At 43.7% G+C, this 27384-nt stretch overlaps 2 protein-coding genes and 1 long non-coding RNA gene across 8 annotated transcripts in view; 2 read left to right on the top strand and 1 right to left on the bottom strand.

Annotated features, from left to right (window-relative positions):
• Positions 1-20737, top strand: part of atp2b3b (ATPase plasma membrane Ca2+ transporting 3b) — a 43216-nt gene extending 22479 nt beyond the window's left edge. For 3 of the 6 annotated variants that reach the window (XM_030055119.1, XM_030055120.1, XM_030055117.1), the window contains 10 exons: positions 490-648; positions 847-1026; positions 1860-1947; positions 2039-2145; positions 2564-2755; positions 4052-4265; positions 4807-5018; positions 6989-7096; positions 7643-7825; positions 16101-20737. In XM_030055119.1, coding sequence (XP_029910979.1) covers positions 490-648; positions 847-1026; positions 1860-1947; positions 2039-2145; positions 2564-2755; positions 4052-4265; positions 4807-5018; positions 6989-7096; positions 7643-7825; positions 16101-16622 — 1965 coding nt within the window. In that variant the 3' untranslated portion in view covers positions 16623-20737. Of the gene's footprint in view, positions 1-489; positions 649-846; positions 1027-1859; positions 1948-2038; positions 2146-2563; positions 2756-4051; positions 4266-4806; positions 5019-6988; positions 7097-7642; positions 7826-9058; positions 9219-16100 lie in introns of all 6 variants that reach the window. The other 3 variants (XM_030055122.1, XM_030055121.1, XM_030055123.1) reach the window with 2 other exon arrangements.
• A 2339-nt stretch (positions 20738-23076) lies between these two features.
• Positions 23077-24505, top strand: LOC115361896 (P2X purinoceptor 7-like). The gene is made up of 2 exons (XM_030055595.1): positions 23077-23297; positions 23999-24505. Exon 2 carries the CDS (start codon positions 24014-24016, stop codon positions 24503-24505), a length of 492 nt encoding a protein of 163 aa, XP_029911455.1. The 5' UTR covers positions 23077-23297; positions 23999-24013.
• Positions 24506-24828: 323 nt separating this feature from the next.
• LOC115361897 (uncharacterized) lies at positions 24829-25869 on the bottom strand. The gene is made up of 3 exons (XR_003928463.1): positions 25722-25869; positions 25392-25496; positions 24829-25300 (listed from the first exon to the last, which is right to left on the bottom strand). It is a non-coding gene; the product is annotated as an uncharacterized LOC115361897 (long non-coding RNA).
• Positions 25870-27384: the final 1515 nt, after the last annotated feature.

The raw sequence follows: 27384 nt of genomic DNA, 5'->3' as shown, positions 1-27384 counted from the left end.
TAAATACTTTAAGGTGTAACGTACAAGTGTATTAAGCAGCCCCCCAGGATTCTGTGATTCTGTGATTGCAGAAGAAGATGACATGGATGGGAGAAAAAATCAGGAGTGAAACTAAAGGGAAAAGTTTTACATGTGGATGTGAAATAGCACAATGAATTATTTCTACACAATTAGATAAATGTTGAGGAAACAAAGAATGAATGAATGAATAGATAAATACATGGATAATAAATAAATACTTGCTTTAGTTTTTCTATGCTTTTTTATTTTCCTGTCAGTGCTTTTACAAAAGCCACAGAATCCTGCAGAAATTGCTGATTCACAGTTGCAGAATTTCAAAATTTTAACTGAATTTTAACTGATTTGTGAGGGGCCTGAATAACATTTTAAATCTATAATAAATCAAGGAGTTAAGTAATCTGTTGTACTTATGGGTGATGAGATTTGATAGACTCGCTTCCTGACCAAAGTTTTAATGATGATTGACAGGTGATTGAACCAATGGCATGTGAGGGATTAAGGACCATCTGTATTGCGTTCCGTGATCTGCCATCCAATCCGGAGCCAGAGTGGGATAACGAGGCAGAAATTGTGACTGAGCTAACCTGTATCACTGTGGTGGGGATTGAGGACCCTGTACGGCCTGAGGTAGGGTAGAGTAGTGTGTGTGTGTGTGTGTTAGTGAGTGTGTGTGTGTGTGTGTGTGTGTGTGTGTGTGTGTGTGTGTGTCTTTACTATTAGTTATACCTGATGCAATGTTTGCATGATGGAAAATACCCAATTGTAATCTGTAATATAATGTATATTATATTAAGTTTTGCTTTGCACAAATCTTTCTCCCTCAAGGTGCCTGATGCCATCCGCAAGTGCCAGCGCGCGGGCATCACAGTTCGAATGGTGACTGGTGACAACATTAACACAGCCAGGGCCATCGCTGCTAAATGTGGCATCATCCACCCTGGGGATGACTTCATCTGTCTAGAGGGCAAAGACTTCAACCGGCGAATCAGGAACGAGAAAGGAGAGGTGAGTTGGGGGCGCGACTGTGTTATGTGACGAGTAAACATGCCCGCTGCTGCGGTATTTAAAAAGGAATGTGCTCTTTATGTATTAGCAGGATGTTTTCATGTTGCTGGACTAAATCAAAATGAACTCAATGTGGACCTAATTCAGTGAAACATCTGTGATGGGAGGAGCCCCACTTGATAACCCCACTGACATAGCGGCTCTCATCTAGCCCCTCCTTTCATCTAACATCCAAGCCAGGTTTCTGTGCAGGCACTCAGCCTAAATAGCACAAAGGATAGTTACATCAGATCCTGGCTATTGTAAATGCTGACACATCCATCTGTGAAAATAAATGAAAAACTTTGCTGTATACATTAATAAATAAAAAAAAAAAATCATCAGTCCATATACACATCTGCCCACACTGAGTAGCACACGCTATCAAAGGAAACATTTGTACAAGGGATGCTTTCAATTAATCCATTTTGCATAATCATTTGCATTTAACAGGATGCTTAATAGGATGGGTGGCTGCAGAATGGTGCTGTGCATGGACTATACATTTTAAATTCACATTTCAAGAGAGCCATATGTAAATTTTCTTCCTTTGAAAGAGCATGGTGTGTTTAAATTAATTATATATGCAAGAGAGCTTTATATGGCAGGCTCTTTTCTGGGTAAGTCTTTGATCCTTTTTTGATCCTACATCACACCTGCGCAAAGTTGGGTGTGCCGAGGACTCTTGATCAACAGTGACATCTAGTGAAGGCAGAGAATAGTTAATATGTTCTCTATAATCCCCATCACAAGCTCTCTCTCCCTCTGTCTCTTGCTCTCTCTCTGATGGACAGATTGAGCAGGAACGCATCGACAAAATCTGGCCCAAGCTCCGTGTGTTGGCTCGCTCCTCGCCAACTGACAAACACACACTGGTCAAAGGTGAGTTGCAGATTCTACCAATCCAAAACACACACACACATGCTCAATGCCATACACACTTGACAGCCCCTCTTTTCCCGCTTCGGTGCAGGCATCATTGACAGCACCATTCTAGAACAGAGGCAGGTTGTCGCGGTAACAGGGGATGGAACCAATGATGGACCAGCTCTGAAGAAGGCTGATGTGGGCTTTGCCATGGTAACTTCCTGTTTGATGTATTATTCACTCTTCCTATTCAATATTGCTGTATTCCTTCTGTCTTACTCATCTGTGTGTCAGTGGGTTTCATTCCATGACACAATCCACGTTGGAGTGAAATTACTCCCTACCAAAAAGATTTAAAAAAAAAAAAAAAAAAAAAAACAGATTCTCTCTAATGCCAAGAAACAATTTTGTAAGAATAGGTATCAAGCTCTTATAATTCTGATTACTTTATTTTGGACTGAGTCTCTTTTTTGATAGCTTGCTTTAAATTTAAATGAGTCCACTTAAAGCTTGGCCAATATAGTATTGAAACGTAACATTCGAAAATGCCTGAACACTGTGAATCATTTCCTTTCTCTCTCCCTGTCTCTCTCTCTCTCTGTCTGTCTCTCTCCATCCCATTCTCTGTCAGGGTATTGCGGGGACAGACGTGGCTAAAGAGGCTTCTGACATCATCCTGACTGACGATAACTTCAGCAGCATCGTCAAGGCGGTGATGTGGGGAAGAAACGTTTACGACAGCATCTCCAAGTTCCTGCAGTTCCAGCTCACTGTCAACGTGGTGGCTGTCATAGTGGCCTTCACTGGGGCCTGCATCACTCAGGTTGACAGATAGTATTATTAAACATGCAGACACAGTGCTGACACACACACATATATGCGCGCACACATACACAAACATTTGACAGCTGTAGGCGTCCTGTATGTAATAAGGAATTCCCGAGGTTAGGTGATGTCAAAATGCATAAAGTCGAATGATGGCTTTTCATACAGTTTGATGCATGTGCTAATAACACATGATGACACACACTGACACACACAGATATTTTCATATACTCACCCAAGCATCATATATAAGGAATATCCATTTACTTAGTAAGAATACTAATACTAATACTACTACTACTAATAATAATATTAACCAACATAGTCATCAGAAACTACACAACTAACTTAATTAGAAGAAAAATATTCTAAATCCAACAGTAAAAAGTGAAGAGTAATAAATAAGTTAAAGTAACATATAAATAAAACATTAAAAAGATTGATAAATTAATAAAAAAGCATTATATGAATGCAAATTTATAAAAGTGAACTTTAAGAAGTCATTTTTAACAAGCTGCTAACAAGCCGCTCAGAATTGAGAGCACCTTATAATAATTTGCATTTTCAGATGTGCAAATAACCATATAAAGCACCGGTGTTCATGAGTGTTGCTGTTCCCGTCACAGTTGCTGAGATTTTGAGCTCTTAAAATGGCTAAGCTGGCCCAGTTGCTGTGATCTGTTCAGGGGTAAATCCCCATCTCCCTGCTGGCCAACACACACACATAGCCAGACTGATGTCCCCTTTGTTGTGCAGTGAGTCTGGTGTTAGAAAACTAACACACACACAATTCAAGTTGAAGGCCTAGATGTGCTCATTCAGTCTGGAATAACATTATCATAGCAAAGTAACAGCATTCATGGGAGTAACGCCTGGACATTACATTACATTTACATTTGTGGTTCGGATAAACAACATGTATTGTTCGTAGCTAAATTCAAATCACTGGACCAAACCCCAAACAAACAAACAAAAAAAAAACTCATAGGTCAGCGATGCAGCAACACAAATAGTTCATTTAGAACCTACCTTGTAGCTAAGTCTGCTGTTTCACCGCATTTTCAAACTGAAGCTTAGAGACAAAATAATCCAACAAGAGACTAAATCCACGATTTACATCATAAAACATACTTTTTCTTTACTTTCAGTTTTCGGGCCAGTGGCCTAACATTGGCTCGGTAGAACATACACTATACTGTGTGTGTGTGTGCTTTTTGTGTGTTGATAGTTTGAGTCAGTCAGTCACCAACCATCACTGTGTCTCCTATCTCCTCCCGTCTCTCTCTCTCTGCAGGATTCTCCACTGAAGGCGGTGCAGATGTTATGGGTGAATCTGATCATGGACACGTTTGCCTCTCTGGCCCTGGCCACCGAGCCCCCCACGGAGGCCCTGTTGCTACGGAAACCCTATGGCCGAAACAACCCACTCATCTCCCTGACCATGATGAAGAATATCCTGGGCCATGGGGTCTACCAGCTTGTTATCATCTTCACCCTGCTGTTCATTGGTACAAACACATACAACCACGCAGCTTCAGCTACCTCTGAAATACCATGAAATGATATTATGTCATTGATAGTTTCAGTGTGTAATTAATAAAGTTAGATGCTGTTTAGGGGGTGCAAAGTCCTTTCCATGCAGCTAAATAAAGACTCAGGGAATTGCTCTAACACACACCCACACACATCCTAGTTTTTCGATTATCACTGATGAAATAGTGTGAAACGACATCAGTATTTGTTCCCGTAAAACGTGCATTAGTGTGCATTTAGTGTGTTTAGATGCACTTGCAGATCTCTTTCCACCTTACCAAGAAAAACTTCAGGTGGACACACTGATACAGATGTGCACAGGCGCACATACACATACGCACACACACATCTGAAAGCAACACCAAGTGACCAATATATTCAGAGGTGTCTTTGTCCTACAGCAGATCAAACACATTGCACCCACTGAACAAGACAGCAGATTCTCTCCCTTTTTCCAGCTTCTCATTCACTCCTTCTCTAACTTTCTCCATTCTCATCCCCACTCCATCTCCCAAGGCGAGCGCATCTTCAACATCGACAGCGGCCGCAACGCACCACTCCACTCCCCTCCCTCCGAGCACTACACCATCATCTTCAACACCTTTGTCCTCATGCAGCTTTTCAACGAGATCAATGCACGCAAGATCCACGGAGAGAGAAACGTCTTTGATGGCATATTCAGCAACCCCATCTTCTGCTCCATTGTTCTGGGGACCTTCGCCGTGCAGGTAAGATGAAGGGTGAAAGGGAGTCTGGTGAGATTAGAAGAGGGAAGGGAAAAAACAGAAAAGTAGTTGTGATTGGATGATTTGGGGGTGATTATGATGATTATATTTCTAAAGCTGCCTGCTGATGGGAGCTGTGTTTTGCACAAAGTCTGGAAAAGTGTAAAAAATGAATGTGATCATTTATATGTACATATGGACAAACAGCCCGTTTCATGGTCATATTGTCCCACTGTCACTGTCAAACGCCATTTTCTGTCCTAATGCACTTTTGCTTGTGCAGGTAGGAATGGACAAAGAGCGGATTCAAGGTTCAAGATTCAAAGCTTTACCAGCAGCAGGATGTAAGAGATGTTTGTTGATTCTGCTCACAGTGAAAGTGCAAGAGATGCATTGAACAGGGAATCAGCAGTACACAAAAACAGAGGCAAGCAAACAAAGAATAGCAGAGGCAGAGGTAGAGATAGGGATGGAGAGAACAAGAGGTATATTCTCCCAAACTTCTATTGCTTTGTGGTACTGGAGGGAGAGGCAAAAGAACAGAGAGAGCTAGAGGGGGGATGGTGAGTGATTTCTGAGAGAGAAAGCTACACAGGAAGAGAGTGGAACAGTTCAGAGGAGTTTAGAAAAGGAGAGATGAGAGAGGTGAGTGGAGGCAGCCTGAGAGAGGTGGAGGAAGAGAGAGAGATCAGTAAGAAAGATTGATCCGACCTCTCTGTGGGATAGGAATACGGTATGTGATACACTATATCACACTCCCAACGAAAGTTATGACGATGCAGTATAGTGTTACAGTGATACTGTCGCTCTGATAAAGCCTTGTTCCTGAGGTAAATGATTATGTTACTGTCCCAAACAATGTCTCTACAACCACTAGAGCAAATAGACTTTGTGTACTGGAGAGAATTTTGTTACCATGGTCCAGGTTTTAAAGAGCCACAGTGGAAACAGACCTCGGGATTGTGTTGATTATATTTGAACAGTCCATACTCCTAAATATGAACTTGTCAAAAGATACTCAATCAGTCATTGTACTTAATGTCAAATGAGTTAGAGTGGAAGCCGCAATGATTAATGTGGCTGACATCATGCATTCACATCTTAGAATTTATACAGATTCCCTGACAAATTGCAGAAATAATGCATTATGCTTGAAAATTTCAGTGTGCTGTATTTCCAATGTAGAGTGTAACTGACTCAGTGATGTAAGGAGTCACAGACATAATGTTACCCTGTAATGGTCCTATCATGGATACACACACAGAAGATGAAAAACACATGAAATATTTATATTATATTATATTATATTATATTATACATTTCTATGTTGTGTGTTTCATGATGTCAGCCATGTCAAAGTCTGCATATTGTTAACAGACTTGGTTCGGTGCCCTATACAAAACTGAAGGGGACATTGAAGTGAGAATGCTTTAGACTGAACTGACAAAAAAGTGGAATAATTGTGTAATTTATCAATGTGCTCGGCCGACGATGAAAACCCATGTACATTCAGCCATCAGCATTTGTGCTTATTCCACATTTTTGTGTCATTGTAGTCTGAATTTTGCTTGGGGCACCTTTAAAAACAGGAAGAAATCATCACTTTCTATCGCTATGAGGTATTAGGACCAACTGTAACATTGCTAATATGTTCGCAATGTTACAATACTTGGTATCATTGCGTCATGATAGACATAAAATATCTGCGTATGATATTGTGCCTGTCCTCCAGATTGTCATAGATGCGGCAGGGATCAGTGTCATAGTGACAATATCTCCTTATATTTCCTTTTTCAGATCTTGACAGACTAGAAGGGGCATGTGTTCACTGATGACACCTCCTGGTGATATTGTTGTTTCAGTGCAGACTGACATTGATACAGCAGGATAGACGGTGCAGGGGTGCTCCCACTCCTGACATTGTGTTTCTTGGTGTGACGGTAACGCCATCCCTCCCCGTGTTTCCGCTCTAGATCGTGATTGTGCAGTGGGGAGGGAAGCCCTTCAGCTGTGCCCCTCTCAACGTGGAGCAGTGGCTCTGGTGTCTGTTTGTGGGAGTTGGAGAGCTGCTCTGGGGGCAGGTAAGTAGCTCTCCAAGCTGTTGAGTCAAACCACGCTCGGCTAGTGTAGGCTGACAGGAACTGGCTTACATGCATACACTGTGGTTTTCCCCCTGAGGCCGGGCTAAGGAAACAATTTCACATCAACTTAAATAATTTTCTATTCTATTAGCAACTCAGAAGCTAAGGAAACAATTTCACATCAACTTAAATAATTTTCTATTCTATTAGCAACTCAGAAGCTAAGGAAACAATTTCACATCAGCTTAAATAATTCTATTCTATTCTAGTAGCAACTAGACGTTAAGAAAACTTTCACATTGACTTAGATATTTCAGCTCTATTCTATTCAGTTCTATTCTAACAACTTGAGGCTAAGAAAGTATTTTCACTTAGATAGTTCTGTTCTACAGTTTTGGATGGATGTACTGTATAACTGGGAGAATAGTGTTGGAATGACACGCTGCTTCCTAATAAAACAGTGCCAGTCTGCCAGTCAAATCACATCTATTTCTTGTGTGTTACCATGTGCATGTGACCATGTGTGTGTTACTGTGCGTGTTGCAGCTGATCGCCACGGTGCCGACGGAGCGGTTGCCATGCCTGAAGGAGGCAGGGCTTGGCCTGGAGCCCGGTGAGGAGGAAGGGGAGGAGCTGGCCGAGGATGAGGAGGAGATCGACTGCGCAGAGAGGGAGCTGCGCCGCGGGCAGATCCTCTGGTTTAGAGGGCTCAACCGCATCCAGACCCAGGTACTGTGTGACTGAAGAACCAAAACAAACCGTCACCCACAGCTAGATATACCCGAAGGTAGCTGGATACCACCACCGCTCATCAGCAGTTGTGTAAATCAGAGGCTTCACATGCTCATGATACACAAGCAGTTTGTTTTAGGTGACCTAAAAGCAGATGGGGACGGTGCAGTGATGCACAAAGCAAAGTGATGAACCATGAAGAACATGAGAATCAGAATAAGTATGCCTTTTTATTGCACTTTTTGTTATAAAGTGCTTTATAAACAAAGTCAAACTTCAACAGGAATTATTGAATTGCATAAATGCACTGACCAAATAAATTACCAGTATATCATGGTCTTTACACACTATTATTTAAATTTCATTGTAATTTTTCTTTGGCAGATTTTCCATAGTAGATAAGTCTTCCTTCTTCTTGCTCCTCAAAAGTCAAGCTGTCTTTCTTTCTGTCCTGCTTTTCTTACTCGTGCCAAAACATAATGCTTCAAGATTTCTCTCCAATACAGCTAACCTCTCTATTCTGCTCAAATGTTTTGAAATGTCTTTCTGTACCTCTGCACTGGTATTGTAGACACTGATAAAAGTAGTGAGAGAGACATGAAAATTGCGAGAGTGCATGTGTGTGTGTGTGTGTGTGTGTGTGTGTGTGTGTGTGTGTGTATGGCTGTGCGTGCTCAGCCGCATCTGTGTGTGCATGCCTATGTTTACACATGCGAGCTAAGCTAAGTAGACAGGCTGTTGACTTGCTTGATTACGTTAATTGAATGATCCTCACACTTGCTTTATGTGCGAGTGTCTACATCACGGACATTAAGTCAGAAAAACAGCATCGACATGAACAGCGCTGAGGGTGATCGCAATCAACTAACAGCCTCCTAGCAGGATTTAAGAGGCATTCCACACTCTCTACTTAAGTGCCTGTCTTTTCATAAAGTGGTCAATTTTTCATGAAGAGGGTTTGGTCTGAGTGTGTGGACAAATGCACCCACACGTACACAGAAAGCACATACACTCTCAAATCTTTCCACTCTGTTTCATAATGTACACCATGTATTTACACTCATTTGATGCACATCTTCCATCATAGGGGGTTTCGATGCCGTTTCTTGTGCCAGAAAAAAAAACCATTCACAGCATACAGGCACACACTGCTTCATACATGCGTACAAACACACGCAGACCGGCTGTCCTGCCCTCACTGAGTGTTGCTGTTTTGTCTCTGTCCTACAGATGGAGGTAGTGAGCACGTTCAAGCGAAGCGGTTCGTTTCAGGGAGCGGTGAGGCGGCGCTCGTCTGTGCTCAGTCAGCTCCACGACGTAAACACTATCTCTACCCCCTCTCACGTAGCTCTCTCCACCGCTACAGCCAATACCAGCCCTGCCCCCGGGAGTGAGTCCGCCGAACACACATACACATAAACACACACTTGCACACACACACTCGGACACACACACACACTCACACCCACACACACACTCACTCTGCTGCACGGCACGTGGACTGCAGTATTACTCTCTATGGTTGTGTTCCCTCCGGCTCGCTCGCTGCTCGTGTGTGTGCATTGTCTCCTCTCTTCTCTACTCTCCCCTTTTCAAACAGCACCCAGTCCTGACCGGCCGTGTCCCGGTCTGTCCCGGTCTGGTCTGGTCTGGTCCCAGTCCCAGTCCCAGTCCCAGCCTGGAGTCTGTTCTGTCGTTCTGTGTTGGTTGGTGTGGGAGGCGACTTGCCGTTCTCTTTCTGTCTGAAAGGCCAGTGTCCTGACAGAAGGGGGGCAACGTGGGTGTAGATAGTTCTCCAGCTTTCAGCTAAACCTTCGGATTCGTTTTTTGGTTGGGTTTGCAGAGTTAATAAAATAATGATAATAAATAATAAAATAAAAAAAAATACACGAGGAGAGTTGACCACTGAATTGATTGTCAGAAAGTTTTGGCACAGCCCGAAGTTCAGAGAGAAAATGGCGGCTCTTCCTGCACTCAGTGTTATTTCCTGTCTGTGAATGAGGTCAAGCGTGGTTACTGTGGTTGGTTCCTGTTGTAAACATCCCTAAGAAATGTAAAGGAATGGTGCAATTATTTAATAAATGATATGTGATTGCGGTATTGGTGTAGCACTAGCAGTTTTATAGTTTCTACTTACAAAAATACTATGATTTGGTTTCCACTATGCTATATAATGCATACTCATTACCACATGGCTTCTGCAGTTCTCCGTTAAACTGTAAACCTTCGAGTATAAAAGCCCATAATATACTGCTGTTTCCAAGACTGTTGCCTACCAAGTGCCCTCTTCCTCTATCGTGCTAGCCTTCTTTCTCCTTCCTTCTGTTCCTCTCCTTTTAGTTCAGTGCTGCCATATTGTCAACTGTTTTTATTTTTTATTTTTTTGTTTTTTTTTCTGTAACAGTATTTTCAGCTCTGATGTCACAAGTTTGGCTCTCTCCTTCCCGATGTCTCCAAATGTCCTGATCTCTCCCTCTCCTGTCTGTTTCTCTCTCTCTCTCTCCATCATGGTTGTCGCTCTCTCCTCTTTCTTCTATACGTAGGAGGTATTACAGGTTCCCCGTTCGCTTGAAGCCAAGATAAATAATCTCTGAAATGTCTTCTAATTGTTCTTCATAAGTAGAGTTGTTCTGTTGTAGACACTTTAGTGGTATTTAGATTGTACCAGATCTAAATACAGGCTCTTGCATACTGATAAGATTTCTTTAGTAGGTTTCTCTTCATTTTACTTTTCAATATGGTTTATTTGTGTCTTTCTTTTGTCCTTTTCCTCATCCCTCTTTTTATGGCCATCCTTCCATTTCCTTAGCAGGGTAGCATCCATCCCTCATGTTTTCTCTTTATTTCTCTGTATGTCAGTTCTGCGTGCGTCTGTGCCTGCGAGTGTGTTTGCGTGTGTGCACGTGGACTTGGCTGAGAGCCGTGGATCGGTTTCTGTGTGCTCTGTGTTTTCTCTGGCGGCGTACGAGTGCCTCCGTGTACGTGTCCGTGCGCGCACCTGTGCCCGTGTGCTTGTGTATGTGTGCGTGGGCCTGCGTGTGCATGCATGTGTGTGTCTGTGCTGTCTCTTCATTTGCTTGTCCCATCAGTCTACTCACGGTTCCTCCTCAGTTGCTTACCTTCCTTGCTCCCTTCCTTCCTTCCTTCCCTCGCTCCACCCTGCCTTCCTCCCCACTTTGCTCCATCACCAGTAGGTGTAGTTACAGAGAGGCTCACGTTGGTGATGCTGACACCATGTTGTTGGCTGTTTCCATTCTCTACAGACACTGGGAGCTACCTGGGCTTTATTGAAATACTTTGGAAACACATCCTTCTCTCCATCACGTACAAATTATAACTGTTAAAGTTACTTTATAAGATTAAATCAAGGGGAAGCTTCGATGTCAATTTCAGTGTTAGTTAACTGATGGAAGGGGGGAAAGACTGGTAACATAGTTCATCTGGAGAAGTGGAAGGAGGGATGTATTGTCAAAGTGTTGGAAAGGGGTTCAGGTGCCACCACTCAACCAGGGCAGTTTGGTTTTAAAGTTCACTGCTTGCTTTTTCAATCCTGCTTCCCTGATTTGAAGGGCTTGTTGTGTCCAGATCTGTTACCCGGCAGTATCATGCCACACGCTCCATTTTGACCAAAAGCCATCCACTTGTGGCTCGGTTCCCCGATGAGAGCACAAATGGATCTGGACAAACAAGTGGGACAGGGAGGTGAGGTGAAGAAGCAAGCGTTTAGCTGGAAAACTGAATCTGTCCCAGGTTTGCTTTTCAGAATCACTGTGTTGTTTGGAGGCAGCCCCGGGCCAAATAAAAATTGCAAATAATTTTTTGTATTTGCTCTAAGCTTCAGGAGTGAGAGGGGTGGTGTTTACACATGAGGGGAATTCAGATAATTGTCAAATTATCAGTCACAGGAAAGAATACTAGACTAGAATAGACTGTCAAGTACTTTCCTGTCTTTGCCAAAATCTTCTTCTGCTAGCTTGTTAAATGTGTTAAACTCCACCTATCTGGCACTCCAAAACCAACAAATACCACAAATTATTTGCAACTGCTGTTTGACCCTGGTCTAATTTGAGGAAATGATTACATGTGTTACCAAGGCAAACCGACCTCTCCCCCTCCCCTGCTGCTCAGCCTCAGAGCGCTTCAGGGTCCTTGCTGAACTCCACGTCCCAGAGTTCATTGCAAAGCAGACACTGCCCTCACACTTGGCACTGTGCCCCATTGCAGTATGGTGTGCGTAGCTCTGACGTGGACACCTTCACCTCCCCGATTCTAACAGCCAAATCTGTCATCATTTGGTAAGGAAAGAGCCCAGCGAAAAAGTCAAAAGGAATTAAGTAGAATATTTAATAGAAATAGCACAATATAAGTAAGTAAGAAAGTGTCTCTCCGCTTCACATAACGTTGCTTTTGTCCACCTGAGCTTTGCTGGGCCTTAGTAATGCCTCTGGATCATTCAGACCAATCCATGGATCCAGTTTGTTTTCATTTCAGAAAGGACTACCTAGCTTCATTAACCCACAAACTAGTAAGGGAAGGGTTGACAGGTGCTAGACTCGGGTGGGATCCAGGATAGAGATGGATTTGGAGAGTTTGGTCAGGAGGGGTTGAGGGGAAGCTCAGCTGATATATGGTTTGAATCTCAGATCCACGATCAGTTCCTCAATTCTTCTATATGTAAAAAAAATGAGCTCATCCTTGCCTCAGCTTTCGCTTCTCATATAGCATGAGAACAGGAGGCAAGAAGACAGTATGCAGTGAATTGGTTAAAATTGGTTAAGGCACTCTTATGGATTGGGGCGCAGCCATCTTCAAAGCTTCAGCCACAGTTATCAAGGGTGCTGCTCAGTGTTGGGGCACACAGTGGGGGGACAGGAGCCATTAACCAGTCATCTACCTCACAGCTTCCCCTGTGTTTCTGTTGCTGTTTTCTTCTCATCGGCATTTATTTTGCACACAGCAGCCTCTACCTCCCAGCGCCTATTTCCTTCTTGTTCTTTAACCATCATGTTTTTCCATCAAGCACTGCTGAAAGAGCCAGCAGGGAGAGAGAGAGAGAGAGAGAGAGAGAGAGAAAGAGAAAGAAAGAAAGGAAGAGAGTGGGTGAGAGACAAACAAGTAACTCAGCAGTGCCCTGACCTACAGGCCCCTCTGGTCACACCGTGGGCGTTATATACTCGAAAGTTTACTCTTTCCACGGAGACAAAATGAAAACAAACCAAGCGCTGACGAAGTGAGCAAGTAACATTCTGAAACCTTCTCAGTCTGCATGAGGTGTTTTTCTACTGTCTGACAGGCTCTTTGGAAAAACAGATAAGCACTGAACCTACTGCTTGACCGTCTGTCTGTCTGTCTGTCTCTTTGTACGTCTGTCTGTCTGCCTGTACGTCAGTCTGTCATTTACGCCAGAGTCATATATAGAGACTCCTTCTAGTTTGGCCAACTGCAGCACTGGACCCCATCCTGCTGCCTGACCATCCATTCATTCATGACCACAATTTGGATTCCAGTCGGTGTTGCAGTCGACATGGCGCTTCTCTGTTGACCTCCTTTGGCCAAACTGTCTCTATGTACAGCTCTGCCTTACCTGTGCCTGTCGATGTGTCTGTTTGCATTGGACTGTTTCTGTTTCTTTTGAGCTCATGCTGCTTCTTCTCCTCTGTTTGGGCTTGGGTGAAGGGTGCATGGACCAACTGCCATGGCAAACGAATGTGATGCGCACGCACCATACACTGCATAATATACCTCAAAGTGCACTCATAAACCTCACTCTGGTGTGTGTGTGTGTGTGTGTGTGTGTGAGTGAGTGAGTGAGAGAGAGAGCGCTTACATGACCAAGATCTGATTCAGCATGGCCCGGCTGCCTCTCTGTGTGTGACAGCATTGTCGCCTGCGCTGCACTCCAACCTTTACACCAATCACCTTCTGTTTAGAATAATCTAACCAATCACACACTATTCTAACCTGCTGATTCTCTGTGATGTCACATTTCTTTTTTGCAAGATTTTTTTCCCCCTGCAGCAGCTTCATCAGCATCATCATCATTGCAATCACCCTGTCTTCTTCTGTCTCTCTCTCTCTTTCTCACTGCTGCATGGCTGCAGTACATTTTGCGTGTGAGTGTGCGTGTGCACATTTGTGTGTGTGTGTGTGTGTGTGAAGTGGATGACTGACTGACTCACTGGCTGTAGGTGTGTTTGTGCCTGTGAACTAGCTTTCTTGAATAATCAGCACCTGTGACTGACAGCTTGACAATGCATGTGGACCTCCGAGTCACATGATGTGGAAACAGCTCATCCATTGGTTCACTCCCAGATACAACTGCTGCTGCATGTACAGCGTGTCAGTGTGCGTGCGTGGTCACTGCTATAGGTTCTGTTTCTTTATCATTGTACATCAGACTAACACACTCACCATCCCTGCTGCTTCGTCATCCACGTCTAACAGCCATGCTCATCAGTGTGCGTGCATGTGTGTGTTCCAGTGCGCTAATGTATGTGCGACTGAGTGTTTTTCCCACTCATATCACCCCCCCCTCCTCCCCCCTCTAGCTGACACACACACACATGTCATGTGTGTATGATGCGGATGGTCTGCAGCTTCTGTGGTTTTTGTGATGGTGGCTCCTGAATGCTTTCGTCTTGTGGTCTGGTTGGCGTGTGGGAACTGACAAAGAACATACGAACATGTGCCACTAGCCAACTCATTTTGGAACAGTTTGTTCATTGATTTTCTTTTCACTCTTCGTCTTTTAGAGACACACAGGATCAGGTGGATGCTTGCTTAATGCTGGATTAGTCTAGATATTTGCTCATCTTATTATTGTTACCAACCGGTTAAGATGATTGCAGATTGAGTCTGGTCTAAAATTTCATGAAATGAGCACAATATCTTGAAATGCAAATACGTCTCATGTGCAAGAAGTGAGACAACTGTGTTTCTTCACCACGCAAGGATTACATGAAAAACACACAAGTAGAAACAGGCCACAGTTTGATATTGAGATAGAGCCAGGAAAAGTTAGAGCATGGAGGTCAGGATGGTGGGCAGTGCAGGGTCTGTAACCAGCTCATGCCAGGAAGCTTCCTACTGTGAAGTTTTTCTTATTTAACCATGATCAGCACCTTACTCTAACTAACCAAACTGTTAAGTTGCCGAGCTCCAACCGAAATTTTAGTTGCCTAAACCTAACCCTAACATTAACCAACTTCTAACTTCAACAAAAGTTGTTTGACTTGACTAATCATTAGCTAATCTTTACATGAGACGTACAGGTGAAAATGGTGTGTCCAATACTTCTGTCAAACAATCCTTTCGTGGTGGAGGAATGTAATCGTCACATTCATGTAATCGATTCAGGGTTCCTTCTTTGCTTTTCCATTTTGCCAGTAAGCCAACTTTCACTCCATGTTTTTAGCTCTACCCACTGAGGCTCAAAGTGACAGTTTGGGTTCTTACCCATATAGTGGTATTTACTGCTCCCTGTGAGGGTAATAGATCCTCCAAGACTGACCCATCAGGTCCTCCTGTGTCATGAGAATGAGCGCTTCACCAAGGCTATTGGTCTCCAAAATAAATGAAATTAATCCGGCCCAGTAAATTTACAATGCATGTTGTTTGGCATTCATTAGCAGCACTCTTTTCCAGCCTCTTGCTTGCTAACCAGTGAACTGCTTTGTTTCTGTGTCACTACACAACACCTATATCCACCAGGTGTGTTAACAAACATCTTGCATAGTGATACAGAAACAAAGTACCACCAGTTACCAAGCAAGAGGGCTGGAAACAAGCATTGATAATGAATCCGCAACAAACTGAAAAAAAAAATATTCAGCACTGCTGGTGAAGCACCCATTCTTGTGACAGGCAACAAGATAGCAGATCAAATTTGGAGGATCTATTACACACACATGGATTAGCAAATACCACTGCCTCCAAGAAATGTTTGTAGCTTGTAACTAAAAGTCCAGTTTGCAAGATGATTGTACCTACCAGTCCTTTCAGGATACCCAACCACGAATACTCTTCTAGAGAGCACACAGAAATACCAATGTGACCTTTGGGAGTCAGAAAGCTTGAGGGGAACTGTTGGGATAAATCCTGACTTCAGCCACCTGGCCCTGAGTGTCCACCTGTCTGTCTGTTAGTCTGTTTGTCTGCTGGAGGACGCATCTGTCTGTCTCTGGGTTTCCCTTGCCTCTTTCTTTCCCTGTCTCCTATCTCACTTACTCTTCTGTTTTCTACTCTCTCTCTCATTTTTCCTTCTGTCTGGCAGATGCGAGTGGTGAAAGCGTTCCGTAGTTCGCTGTACGAGGGCCGGGAGAAACCGGAATCCCGAAACTCCATCCACAACTTCATGGCCCACCCGGAGTTCCTCATCAACGACCTCATCCACAACATCCCGCTGATCGACGACACCGACGTGGACGACGAGTCGGAGCTCAGCAGATACCAGCACCTGCACCCGGCCCTCCGCAAGCCGCCACCCCCTCCCACCCAGCCCCAGCCCCAAGCCCGCACCCGCCCCACCCGACCCTACCGCCAGTACAGCCTCCCGGTGACCCCGTGCAACAGGAACAACAACAACAACAGCAGCAGCAGCAGCAGCATCAGTTCATCCGTCGCCCATGGCAACAGAAACAGCAGCAACGTAGTAACTCCTAGCAACCGGAACCCCCATCACCACCACCAACACCAACACCACCACAACCATCACGGCAGGGACAGGCTGGTGAAACCCTCCCCCTCTCCCCCCCCTCACCTGGCCCATCTCTACTGCGTGGAGACCTCCTTATGACTGAGCTGAGGGGGGGCTGGGGTGGAAAACGGAGGAAACGGGGGATCGGAGTCTTGGGAATGGGAGGGGAGGGGAGGGGAGGGGAAGAGAGGGCTGAGGACTCACAGAAGACATTTTCATCATATCAGATTTCCCTTATATCAAGCAAAGGAGGAAGGAGCGAAGGATGAGGGAGGTACAGGAGGGAGTGGACAATGGTTGAAGACTTCTTCTCGCAAACTCCCTGGGAACATTGCGACTTTCCCTCCCTTTGCCCTTGCTCCAGCCCTCTCAATTTAACCCCCTCTCCCCTCCCGAAACCTCCCTGAACCCCTCTATCACGTCCCCCCGAGACCCCGCCCACCCCACCCTGACCTCAGACACACACACACACACACACACACTTGTCATACACACATACACACACAGGTCTGCTCTGGCTGCTTTCTTGGAGCAACGGTGGGGTAGGGAGGGATGGCAATGGGCACAGTTGGATCAAAACTGCATATCCCACAAAGCATCAGCAGAACAGGGCCATGTGGCTATGGGGGCTGACTCACTCTGTTTCTATTGGTGTTCCTCATTAGTGTTCTTGTCACTACCTGCCTACCTACCATGACACCACTGTTGTCATTTGTCTGGTTATGATCTACAGCCACTTTGAAATTTGCTTGCGATATATCTGACGCTTTGTCACAGCTTTAACTGCATCTCATTTCCGTTTATTTATTCGTCCATGTCCGTTTATTTCTCTATTTATTGGTGCTCATTCATTTCTCTCTTTCACATTTGTTCAGTCATTTCGATTACTCCGTCAGCTCTCATGCAAAAATTCCGCATCAAGCTTTTTTATGTTCATTTTTCATTTTTCAAGTATCATTCCTCTGTCTTCTCTTTCTATGTGTGTATGTGTAATGTCTTGTCTATTCTGAAAAAAAAAAAACTGACAAAAAACATAAAAACAAATTGCAAACAAGGATACTGTTCATTTAAACCTAATAGTAATTGAATTATAGAACGGCTGCAAAAAAAAAAAAAAAAAAAAAAAAAATAGAACAAAAGGAGGAGAAAATATATATAATTTCAATGTCTGGGAAGTGACAACACTGAACTATTCATGGCCATCGCTGTTCTTTTTCCAGCCTGACTTGCAAGTCCTTGAATGCCACCCCATAAGTCCACATGAGCGGTTTCGCCACCTGCCCTGCTGTGAGATGATGCAGTGGGCAGTATCTGTCATCCGTTTGACTCTGTGGTGTGCACCTGTATACATACACTCACCCCGTACAGCTCGAAATTAGGTTGCAGCCCCCTTTCATGTCAATGAGTACGTATGGTCACTGTTTCTGGACGAGCCCAGGATGCCGTCCTCCTCCAGCCTCTTTATTTTTCTCTCTCTGGCTCCATCATCTTCTCTCTTGCTGTTCCTCAGTCCCCTTTTGTTGTTTCCAGCCTTTTCCCTCCGCTCTTTCTCGTCTGTCTCTCTTGTCGTTGGGTATATCAGCCTTTGTTCGTTTTTGTTTTGTTTTTGTTGAAGCTGAATGCTTGTGAAGCATTAACCCTTTAAACACCGTCAATCACACAATGCACAGGCGATGGCCCTTTAAGACTTACATGTGCTCGTGCAAACGTCCACCTGTTTTCCTGCTCATCGGGTCGTCTCTGTCACGTACCACTGTCCTCTACTCGTCTCTGTGTGTGTTGTGGATACATGGCAACAGAGATTCTGTTTCATCTGACCTGTTCAGTCCAGTCACTTTGAAGAAACCACCGCTGAGAAGCAACTGTCTCCTTAAGCAATCGGACGTGTCTGATTATGTGAACGATCCCCTTCAGTGGTCAGTTTTCACTCTTGCCATCAGGCTGAAAGCCCACACAGATTCTGACCAATGAAAGCTCATGTGTCATGTCCTTCTTTCATTACTTTAGTGAATAATGTGCATTCCTCATCATCAATTTGTGCAGTTTGTTAATCGGGCACCTTAAGATGCCATGTTATCTTGGAGCGGTCCAAAATAACAGGGCATGACACGACTGCACGAATAGATCCCTACCAAAGGAAAGAAAAAAGAAAAAAAAAAATCACAGAACATATATTGACAGCCGCCCATCCGACAGCGGGTGTAGCGTTCATGGCATTACGTTCCACTGTCATCTCGCCTATTCCACCTCGACATTCCATGGAACATAACATTCCAAACGACCTCATCACATTCCAGACCGGGTGTGAGAGTGCCCTCCTGTATCCCATGTTGCACTAGGTGTGGGTGGACCGCTGATGTCGTGTTGCCTCGGAGCGTGACTGCAATGCAATGCAGCCCTGGGCCCCCAACCGCCCCCCACCCACTTTCTCCCCCTCTTCCACCACCACCCTCCCCCTTCCCGTCCTCGCCCGTCTCCCTCAGTTGTCTCCTGATGAGCCTGGTATCCCCGAGTAATCAACTGGTCCCACCACCAGAGAAAAAAGGCAGGGGCAGACAATATGCAACAGACTGCCATGTCAGCAGCTGCACCCAGACATAGAATTAGAAAATAAATGTATGACGCAGACATTAACACATGCAAAAAGAGCGAGAGAGAGAGAGATACATGTCTGTCCTGCTAGTTCTATTTCTGGATGCATGCAGGGCTCTCTGGGAACACCCTTACCTGTCTTCTAGAACTCTTGTCTTATTGAATGCTCATCATCATCGCCGCCATCCAAAAAAAACTGGCCTGTCAGAGGGCAGGAGGGTGGTGACATTGTATTGGTCTGTCTGTTTTGAAGCATGCATTTGGTATCATTAATGTCACTCTTTATGTGTTGGTAAATCATTTAGGCTACTGTCACTACTGTATGCTATGATCTCTCCACATCTGCTCTCCTCTCTCTTTCTCTCTCTATCTCTCACACACGCATACACACCCAGATCCTGTTCAAGTCTAACCTGATCTATTCTATTTCAGCACCTCTTAGCACAGCTCTGTCAATGCTTTCTGCAGTCTATGAAACACACACACACAAACACACACACACACAGACGCACACACAAACAGACACGCCAACTGGCAGATAAACTACAGTGGTGTAAATTCGACTGTCCAGTTCCAGCTATCTCTGTCCATCTGTCCAGCCACGTTGCATCATGATCTTGTGAGACAACAGGAGGGAAAACACAATGTGAAAAAGAATATATTTACTATCAAAGTTATAAATTATTGTACAACTTGCACCACTACTGTACAGATCGCCCAAATGTGCACATGTGCATCTTTGATTTACAGGTACCAAGTTCCTGTTACACATTTATTTACTTATTTTTCGATGTTTCTTTCTTTTAATCCTATTGCTTTTTGTAAAGAGAGGAACAACAAAATGGAAGCGCTTGTATATTACTATTATTATTCTGATTATTATTACTCTTGATTTTCTCCACCGGTGCTCCCACTGATGGAAAAAAAGACAGTTGCACATTCTCCTGAGCATATTCTGAGGGCTGTGTTTTCTGTCCACTGAACAGCCCCTGAAGTGTGCAGAGGTGTGGAGATGCTTAGTCTCTCTTAAGACCAGAGATACCACTCTGTAAATAGAGACCAGGAGATACAAACGTACCTCATTATGATCTACAAGACTGGGCAAAGAGGGGACCCAGGAAGGATGGAGAACTGGAGGGTGATGCAGAGCTAGAGACTGCAGAAGTGCAATGCAGCCCCCCCGCTTGCATTGTTTAGGCTGCTCTTTTAGATCTGCTCCAAGTGTTTACTGCCATGTCACAACGGGACGAAATTTGAGATTTTACATTATTCATTATACATACTGTTGTAAATATTGTGTGGAATGGTCCCTCTTCTTGCACACTGCAGCGCTGTTCTGCAGACAGAAAATGCAGCCTTAACTGTGCTGAAATAAAAAAAGACCAAAAAACAAACAAAAAAAGAAGAAAAAAATATAAAGACTATTGAATATATTAAAGAGTTACCTGCCTGTTATTTAAGCAAATAAATATCTATATATGAGGAAGAACACACCTGTATACTGTAGACTAAAACTGTATGGAAATCTAAGAGAATTTACTGGGAATAAGTCCAACACCTTTTGTCTGTATGAAAGAAAAAAATACATCAAAGTATTCTACAATAATAACTTTGACAAAGTCTGCGTGGCTCTGTGTTGTTTGTTCACACTGCTTCACACTCCCCTCTGCAACAGCAATGGAGCAGCTTTGACAGCAGAGGGCAGTGAAATATAAATATGCAAGTATTAAAAAAAAAAAAAGAGCCTAAACTCCTACACAATTGTAGTCTCAGATGGAAACAGATAGGAATGTTTTAGTGAACGGGCCACAGGCAGCTTTTTATATTAATTTCCAGCTATACCTAATCAGCTCTGCACTGTATATGATCTGGATATATACATCCATAAGCTCCATAATAACCATTTTTTATTGGTTTTCAACCTCTGTAAGGCGTGCAGATTGCTGTTTTGGTTAAAACATGCCACTGAGACTAAAGGGTGAGGCATATTTGGTCTTGTTTATCAGTGTCCAATGCCAAAACACCATTCTATAGTTTCCCTGTCATCTGGAAATCTTTCAATCAGTATATAAAATGTATATAATTTAAAATTATCATGATTTATCATTTTTTGATGAAACGTGACAGATGCACTCACCTGTACTGTGCAAAATTTGCTGGTGGAGGGCAGGTTATTTATTTACCCAATTATAACTTGATATAGCCCATCTTTCTATTATGAGATACTCAAACAAAGTTTGTAATCACATTACAGTGTTTTCACTGGTATCATTCTCAAATGGACTATCTTGATATTTGTGTAGCTGCAGATCCCCCCCCCCCCCCCCCCCCCCCCCCCAAAAAAAAAACTTCTACAGCCCATCCTTTTCATAGTTGTTCACCTCATCATGGTGATAAGTCGATAAGTCATAACTTAGAGTAGCCTCGTGTATTTACAGGTGGGCTAATAGAGCCAAAGTGTGTAAGAGCTGGCAGACTGCTCTCCTTCAGCAGACAGCTCCACCTCACATCCAGTTTCAGTGAGCTAAAAAAAAAAGGCAAAATTTGCATTGTCTTGGTTCCCATAAACCAGCTCACAGGATAGATGGATCCCAGCTTCATCTGTGTGGCAAGCTTTTTATTCACCTCCCAGTGGTTATACCTGTATTATTTGAGCACTTCTGAATCCGAACAAAGGCTAACTTGATTGTTAAACTCTAACATCTTAAATAAAATGGTGCATGAAATCTACATCATAAACGCACATCAGTGAACACAGTGATGGCTACTGGGCCTCAGTGTGACTGCTTGTTGAAAACTACTGGCCAACGCAGTGAACAGTGTGTTTTTGTTTTTTTTACTCTTGCCCTGACTGAAATACACCAGAAATTCCTGCCCTTAAAGCATTCCATGACTTTATTACCACAGAAGACCTTAACATCCACTGCATTTGAAAATGCTGCCAAGGCGCTGTTGTGAATCACTGGGGAAGAAAATTATGAAGATTCCCTTCTAATAAAAACTCGTTTGTATAATTGCTAAAGTCAACCATGAAACGGACAATGATAAAAATTCTCCATTGCTTTTTAAAGTCTCTAACAAGTTTTATGAGCTTACAGCATTTTTAAGAAGTTACACTTACAATGCTACTTCAGCAACACTTTCAGATACACTAGATCAGGGGTGTCAAACTCGTGCCATGGAGGGCCGAGAGGCTGCAGGTTTTCATTCCAACCAACAACTCCACCAGGTGATTTCACTGATTAGTCCCGCCTCTCTGTTTGGAGGTAGGGTGATCAGTGAAATCACCTGGAGGAGTTTTTGGTTGGAATGAAAACCTGCAGCCTCTCGGCCCTCCATGGCACGAGTTTGACACCCCTGCACTAGATGCACACTGAATATATTTGACTGGTTTACACCTGAGGTAAACGCTTGTAAAGAAAGCAACATCTGAAATGCTGGTGTTGAATATGTATTTAAAAAATAATGAAAACAGGGAGCTATGATTAAAAATGAATAGGGACTGAGATTGGATTGTCTGTTTTAATAACTTAATTTATGTATTGCTTATTCAGTATTTGAGATTAAAGGAACAGTGTGTAATTTTACACACTGTGTGTAAGATTTAGCGGCATCTAGCGCTGACGTTGCAGATTGCAACCAAATGAACACCCCGCTTCGCTCCCCCTCCCTTTCCGACCGAGGAGGAGCAGCTACGGAGGCCTTCGCGTGCCATACAAGTGCCATCATGTCATCTACGGGTGCATCGAGTCTCAATGAGTCTTTGACGTCGGGTGATGAGGTTCGCTTAGATAAAACTTATTTATGACTCGTGTTGTCTGTATGTCTATATGTAATATCGCTAATATTACTGTTACTTGTTCCGCATTGTGATAGCAGTTCATTGCTAACGTTGGCTAGCTGGTTCGCATGCAAGTACAAGCTAAGTTTAGCTAAGTCGTCTGGTAGTGATGGAAGTTAGCAGGACGATTTCCCCCCCTCGGTTTGCAGCGGAGAGGACCGGATAGACCTCCCGGTAATGTGGCGGAGGAAAGAGGGAGAGGGAGAGGGAGACGGCGGAGAGGAAGACGTGGTGGAGCGGGCAGGGCGAGTCGAGGGAGAGGAGCCGGAGCGGCATCTTCTAGAGATGAAGATGAGGAGAGAGTGGAGGCCCTGCAAAGCCGACGAACAGAAGCGACCAAGGTCGGTAACGTTTCTTATGAAATGGTTTTATTGTATGTTTTTTTTCCCTATCTGGTCTGTGCGATATGAACAGTACCAATACAATACAAAGTGGTATTCATATAGCAGCTCAATGGTTACATTACTGTAATTTGTAGGTCGATGTGTTATTGCAGTGTAACGTGAGTCATTGTTTGGGAAACGTTAATAGTGGCGGTTCTGCCCATGTTGCCGCCCTAGGCGAAATTACTGGCTTGCGCCCTTTCATGTTACTACTCCTACCTCCCCGCGGCCGCGGCACCGGCCGACATCAGGCAGCTCACCTGTCAGATCCTGCAGACCTGACCGGGTGGGCGCGGTACCGGTGCCGTTGCCGCGGCCGGCCCGCCTGTTGCCGACTGTACCGCGGCATGTGCGGGTCAATGTGGTAGTCTAGAAAACTGGCGATTTTTTTTTTTTTCTTTTTTCTTGCGGGCGCCCCCAAGTAGATTGCGCCCTGGGCAGTTGCCCACACTGCCCATAGGAAAAACCGTCCCTGAAGGCAAATAAATCATTTTACACACTACAAGAACAGTATGAAGAGATATTTTGGTATTTTGTAAATGCCTGTCATTGTTTTAGACGTTGACAACATGCTAGACAGCTTACAAACTATTACAGTGTTATTACCATACTGACATCATGGAACTTATTTGCGTTTTTCCTGGGTTTTATTTCCTCAGAAATTTCTTCAGGAGATGACCCTTGAGGAACACAGGGAGCTCACCTCACAGCTTCTGGAGAGGCAGCCAGGCCTGGTTTTTGATGCCCTGGCGATGTATCAGCGCAGGCATGGTGCCCCACCTTTTGCTGGAGTGCCAGGGGTGCCATGGTGTACTTGTGGTAACTGTAGGGATATGCCTACGGACCTAGAGAGGAAGTGCTGTGGCCAGGATCCAAATAATTGTGTCAGCCTATTACCACACTTCTCCCAGTACTGCCTTACTGAAGGATTTCTGCGTATTCACAGGCAGTACCGGGAGGACATTACGGTATTAGGCCAAGCCAGTGGGCCTGGAGATGACAACCGGGAGTACCGCTATGCTGCCTATAGACACTTCATCTATTGGCAACATGGTTCCTTAGGGCAGGGAAACCGACGTGTCATCCCCAGCTGCTGTGTTTGGAGGATCAGGGACAGGTTCCCTGATCCCCAAGGACACTACACTGGTTTCGTACCTGGCATCTGAGTTTCCTTTCAGGCCCTCTGGTATGTCCATACATTACCACAAGTACTTACATACCTGCATGTCCATCATCAGGGCATCAAAACAATATCAACATCCGGTACTTTTTTGAAGGCAAAAAAATGTTACGGTTATAGTTTTAATTCATTATAATTGTTATTATTCTCTATATTTATACATTTGCTTTTATAATTATTTATTCATTTGTATTTGTTCCATTGAAGTTTTTTCAAAGTGCAATAAAAAAAGACAATCATCAAATATATGTGCTTTATTTACTGCAATTATATACATGTAAACATAAACTTAGTATATAGTGACTTTATATATAATTATATGGTAAGTATGACAGTACTGCAGTTACCTTTTAATTACTATCATTTGTCACTGTGACATATTGCCACACACAATGTATGCATGTACTGTTCATTACAAGGGACAAGTGTACCTTACAATTTTGATACCAAAAATGTGTAAAAAAAACTAAATACTGACATTTGTAAAATGAAAGACTTATTTATAAAGAAATTGTAGGCCACACATTTTTATGTAGACAATAGCAATAGATCTGCTGGCACACAATCATAAAAATGCAGCATTTAGTGTCAAACAGACAAAACATTTCAAGAGCTTATTATGTCTTATTTTGTAAACGATGTCCACCAGCGCATTGTGGCACTTCGAGTCCCTCTTGATCCACTCCTTTTCACGAGTGTCTTCCAGGTGGTCATGTTGGCAGCTTCCATATTCCCAGGTGTGATGGTTACAGACATGATGAAGGATACCAGTCCACAGTATCTGCGAAAACCAAGAGCACTATAAATCAAGCATTTATATGGCATTGAATTAACTTATTGAGAGAAAAAAAATATATAAATTGTGTGCCTACAAGAAACTCCTCGGTTGTGTCAGCTGTCTTACAGCACCACCAAAAATGGTTTATGATGTCTTTCAGCCAGTTGAGGAGAAGGGACTGTCCTTTTATCTTTGCTGCCTTGATGAGACAAAACAAACAAACAAACAAACAAACAAACCAAACATAGTATTAGACATGGGTATTAACACACCTTCAGCCAGAAATCAACTTTTGCTGTCTTTGATTAAAATGAAAGTGTGCATAATCTCTGCCATCAGTGTCACATTGCTGAATACTGATGTAAGGCAAATCAATTTTAAGACAGATATGTAGGTAATAACATGATCCACTTATTAAACTTACTGCAGCAATTTTTTTGGCCAGGTTTTTGGCACCATGCCACATGTCAAGACTGTGATGATGATCCATATATCACACATACGGAGAGGAAACATGAATTTAGAAAGAAAAACTTATAAATAAGCTACTTTACTTATAATCAAACATATTAGGACGGCACAGTTAATTCACTGAAATTACTTGCCTGTCTGTCCCACTTGAAGTACCTATCCTGGACAATGCTGGAGCTGGCCTTGAGGGGTTTTTCCCTTCATAGGGGTCGATGTTGCGGGACCTCGCTCATAGCTAGAGAAATAACAGCAACATTAAGAATATAAGTGCTACATGATACATTCGCACATTCTGTTGTGTCCCAACCTGCGGGGATCAGGCTTTCTCTACAAACATATCAAAATAAATCAAGTATAGCACTGCTGGTAGATCAACTAAAAACATGATATTGTGCGGAGCCCCCCGGTGTCTGCGGGAAAGAAGGCCCACGCGTAAATCTGTGCCCTGGGTTTGGAACTCTGTGCCTACCGCCTGATTACCAATTCGTGCCCGAGTAGTTTGAGCCCACGGACTGCAAACCCGATGGCACACCCGATGCGTGGGCATGGATTTGTAACGCCAGGACAAACATTTACACGTCTTCTCGACTAATCCCCGGGGGCAGGGGGCTTCGTAAATATTTTTCAACAGTGACAACATGGTAACTTGGGCTACTTGTGCTGGTAATTAACGTTATCCCCATGGCCAGGTTCAAGCTAAAGCAAGCATACACCACGTAACGTAGCAGTTACACAGAGAGTCTACATTACCTGTGAAGCAGAAAGCAGGCGACTCCGGCGTCACTGTTGAACTGTCTGTCCCTCATTAGTGATTTCCACCTGGGAAAGGCCACGCCGATGTTTACTCGTGTTTTCTGTCTTCATCTGTCTCGAAATCGTTTGGCTTCTTCGCGTTTTCGCTTCTTTGAAGGGGAAGGTTCGCCCTTCCTCGCTCTTTCTTGTGCTGAATAATACGTGTGATCCTCCATTTATCAAAGTTCTCACACTCAACTCTCAAAACACTCTCTTCCAGTCCTCGAAAGACGAAATGGCAAGCCTGCGTGCGGCACAAAATATATACCCGGCTTCGTTAGCCGACTTCCGATCTACCTGTGCATTTGCACAAACGCGAAAGGCGCTCTCCAGAGGTCCTGTCTGGTTTGTCCGTTCTGGGCTACTGTAGAAACATGGCAGCACAACATGGCAGCCCTAGCGGAAGTCGACCCGCACCCTAATGTAGATATAAATGGCTTATTCTAAGCGAAAGGAAACGCACAGATTCTGATTTCCACATAATTGTACACTAATAAAAAAAATATATGAATACTAAGTTCCATTTCTACCCAAATATCACTGTAAATTCTACACATTGTTCCTTTAAGAGAACTACCAGTCAATTTCAGAATTCACGTTATTCCACTGGTCTAAGACCATGACCACAGCCTGTTTACATGACTCCCACAACACAAGAGGAACACACCCTAACCAGTGATGTCACTTACGATCAACACTCATTAGGCTGAATCACAGCACATCTTTGGTTCCATGAGCCAGATTCTGATGCACAAACTACAAAAATCATCACAGTTGCCATTGTCTGCCTGTTCCTTTCAGAATAATTTGTTAGGGCTAAGTGA

Source organism: Myripristis murdjan, chromosome 7 (assembly GCF_902150065.1).
Source record: "Myripristis murdjan chromosome 7, fMyrMur1.1, whole genome shotgun sequence".
Taxonomy (NCBI): domain Eukaryota; kingdom Metazoa; phylum Chordata; class Actinopteri; order Holocentriformes; family Holocentridae; genus Myripristis; species Myripristis murdjan.
This window is presented reverse-complemented; position numbering and strand designations above follow the sequence as displayed.

Coding starts and splice junctions, on each gene's coding strand:
- LOC115361896 (XM_030055595.1), top strand. CDS start 24,014: ATGACCCTTGAGGAACACAGGGAGCTCACCTCACAGCTTCTGGAGAGG.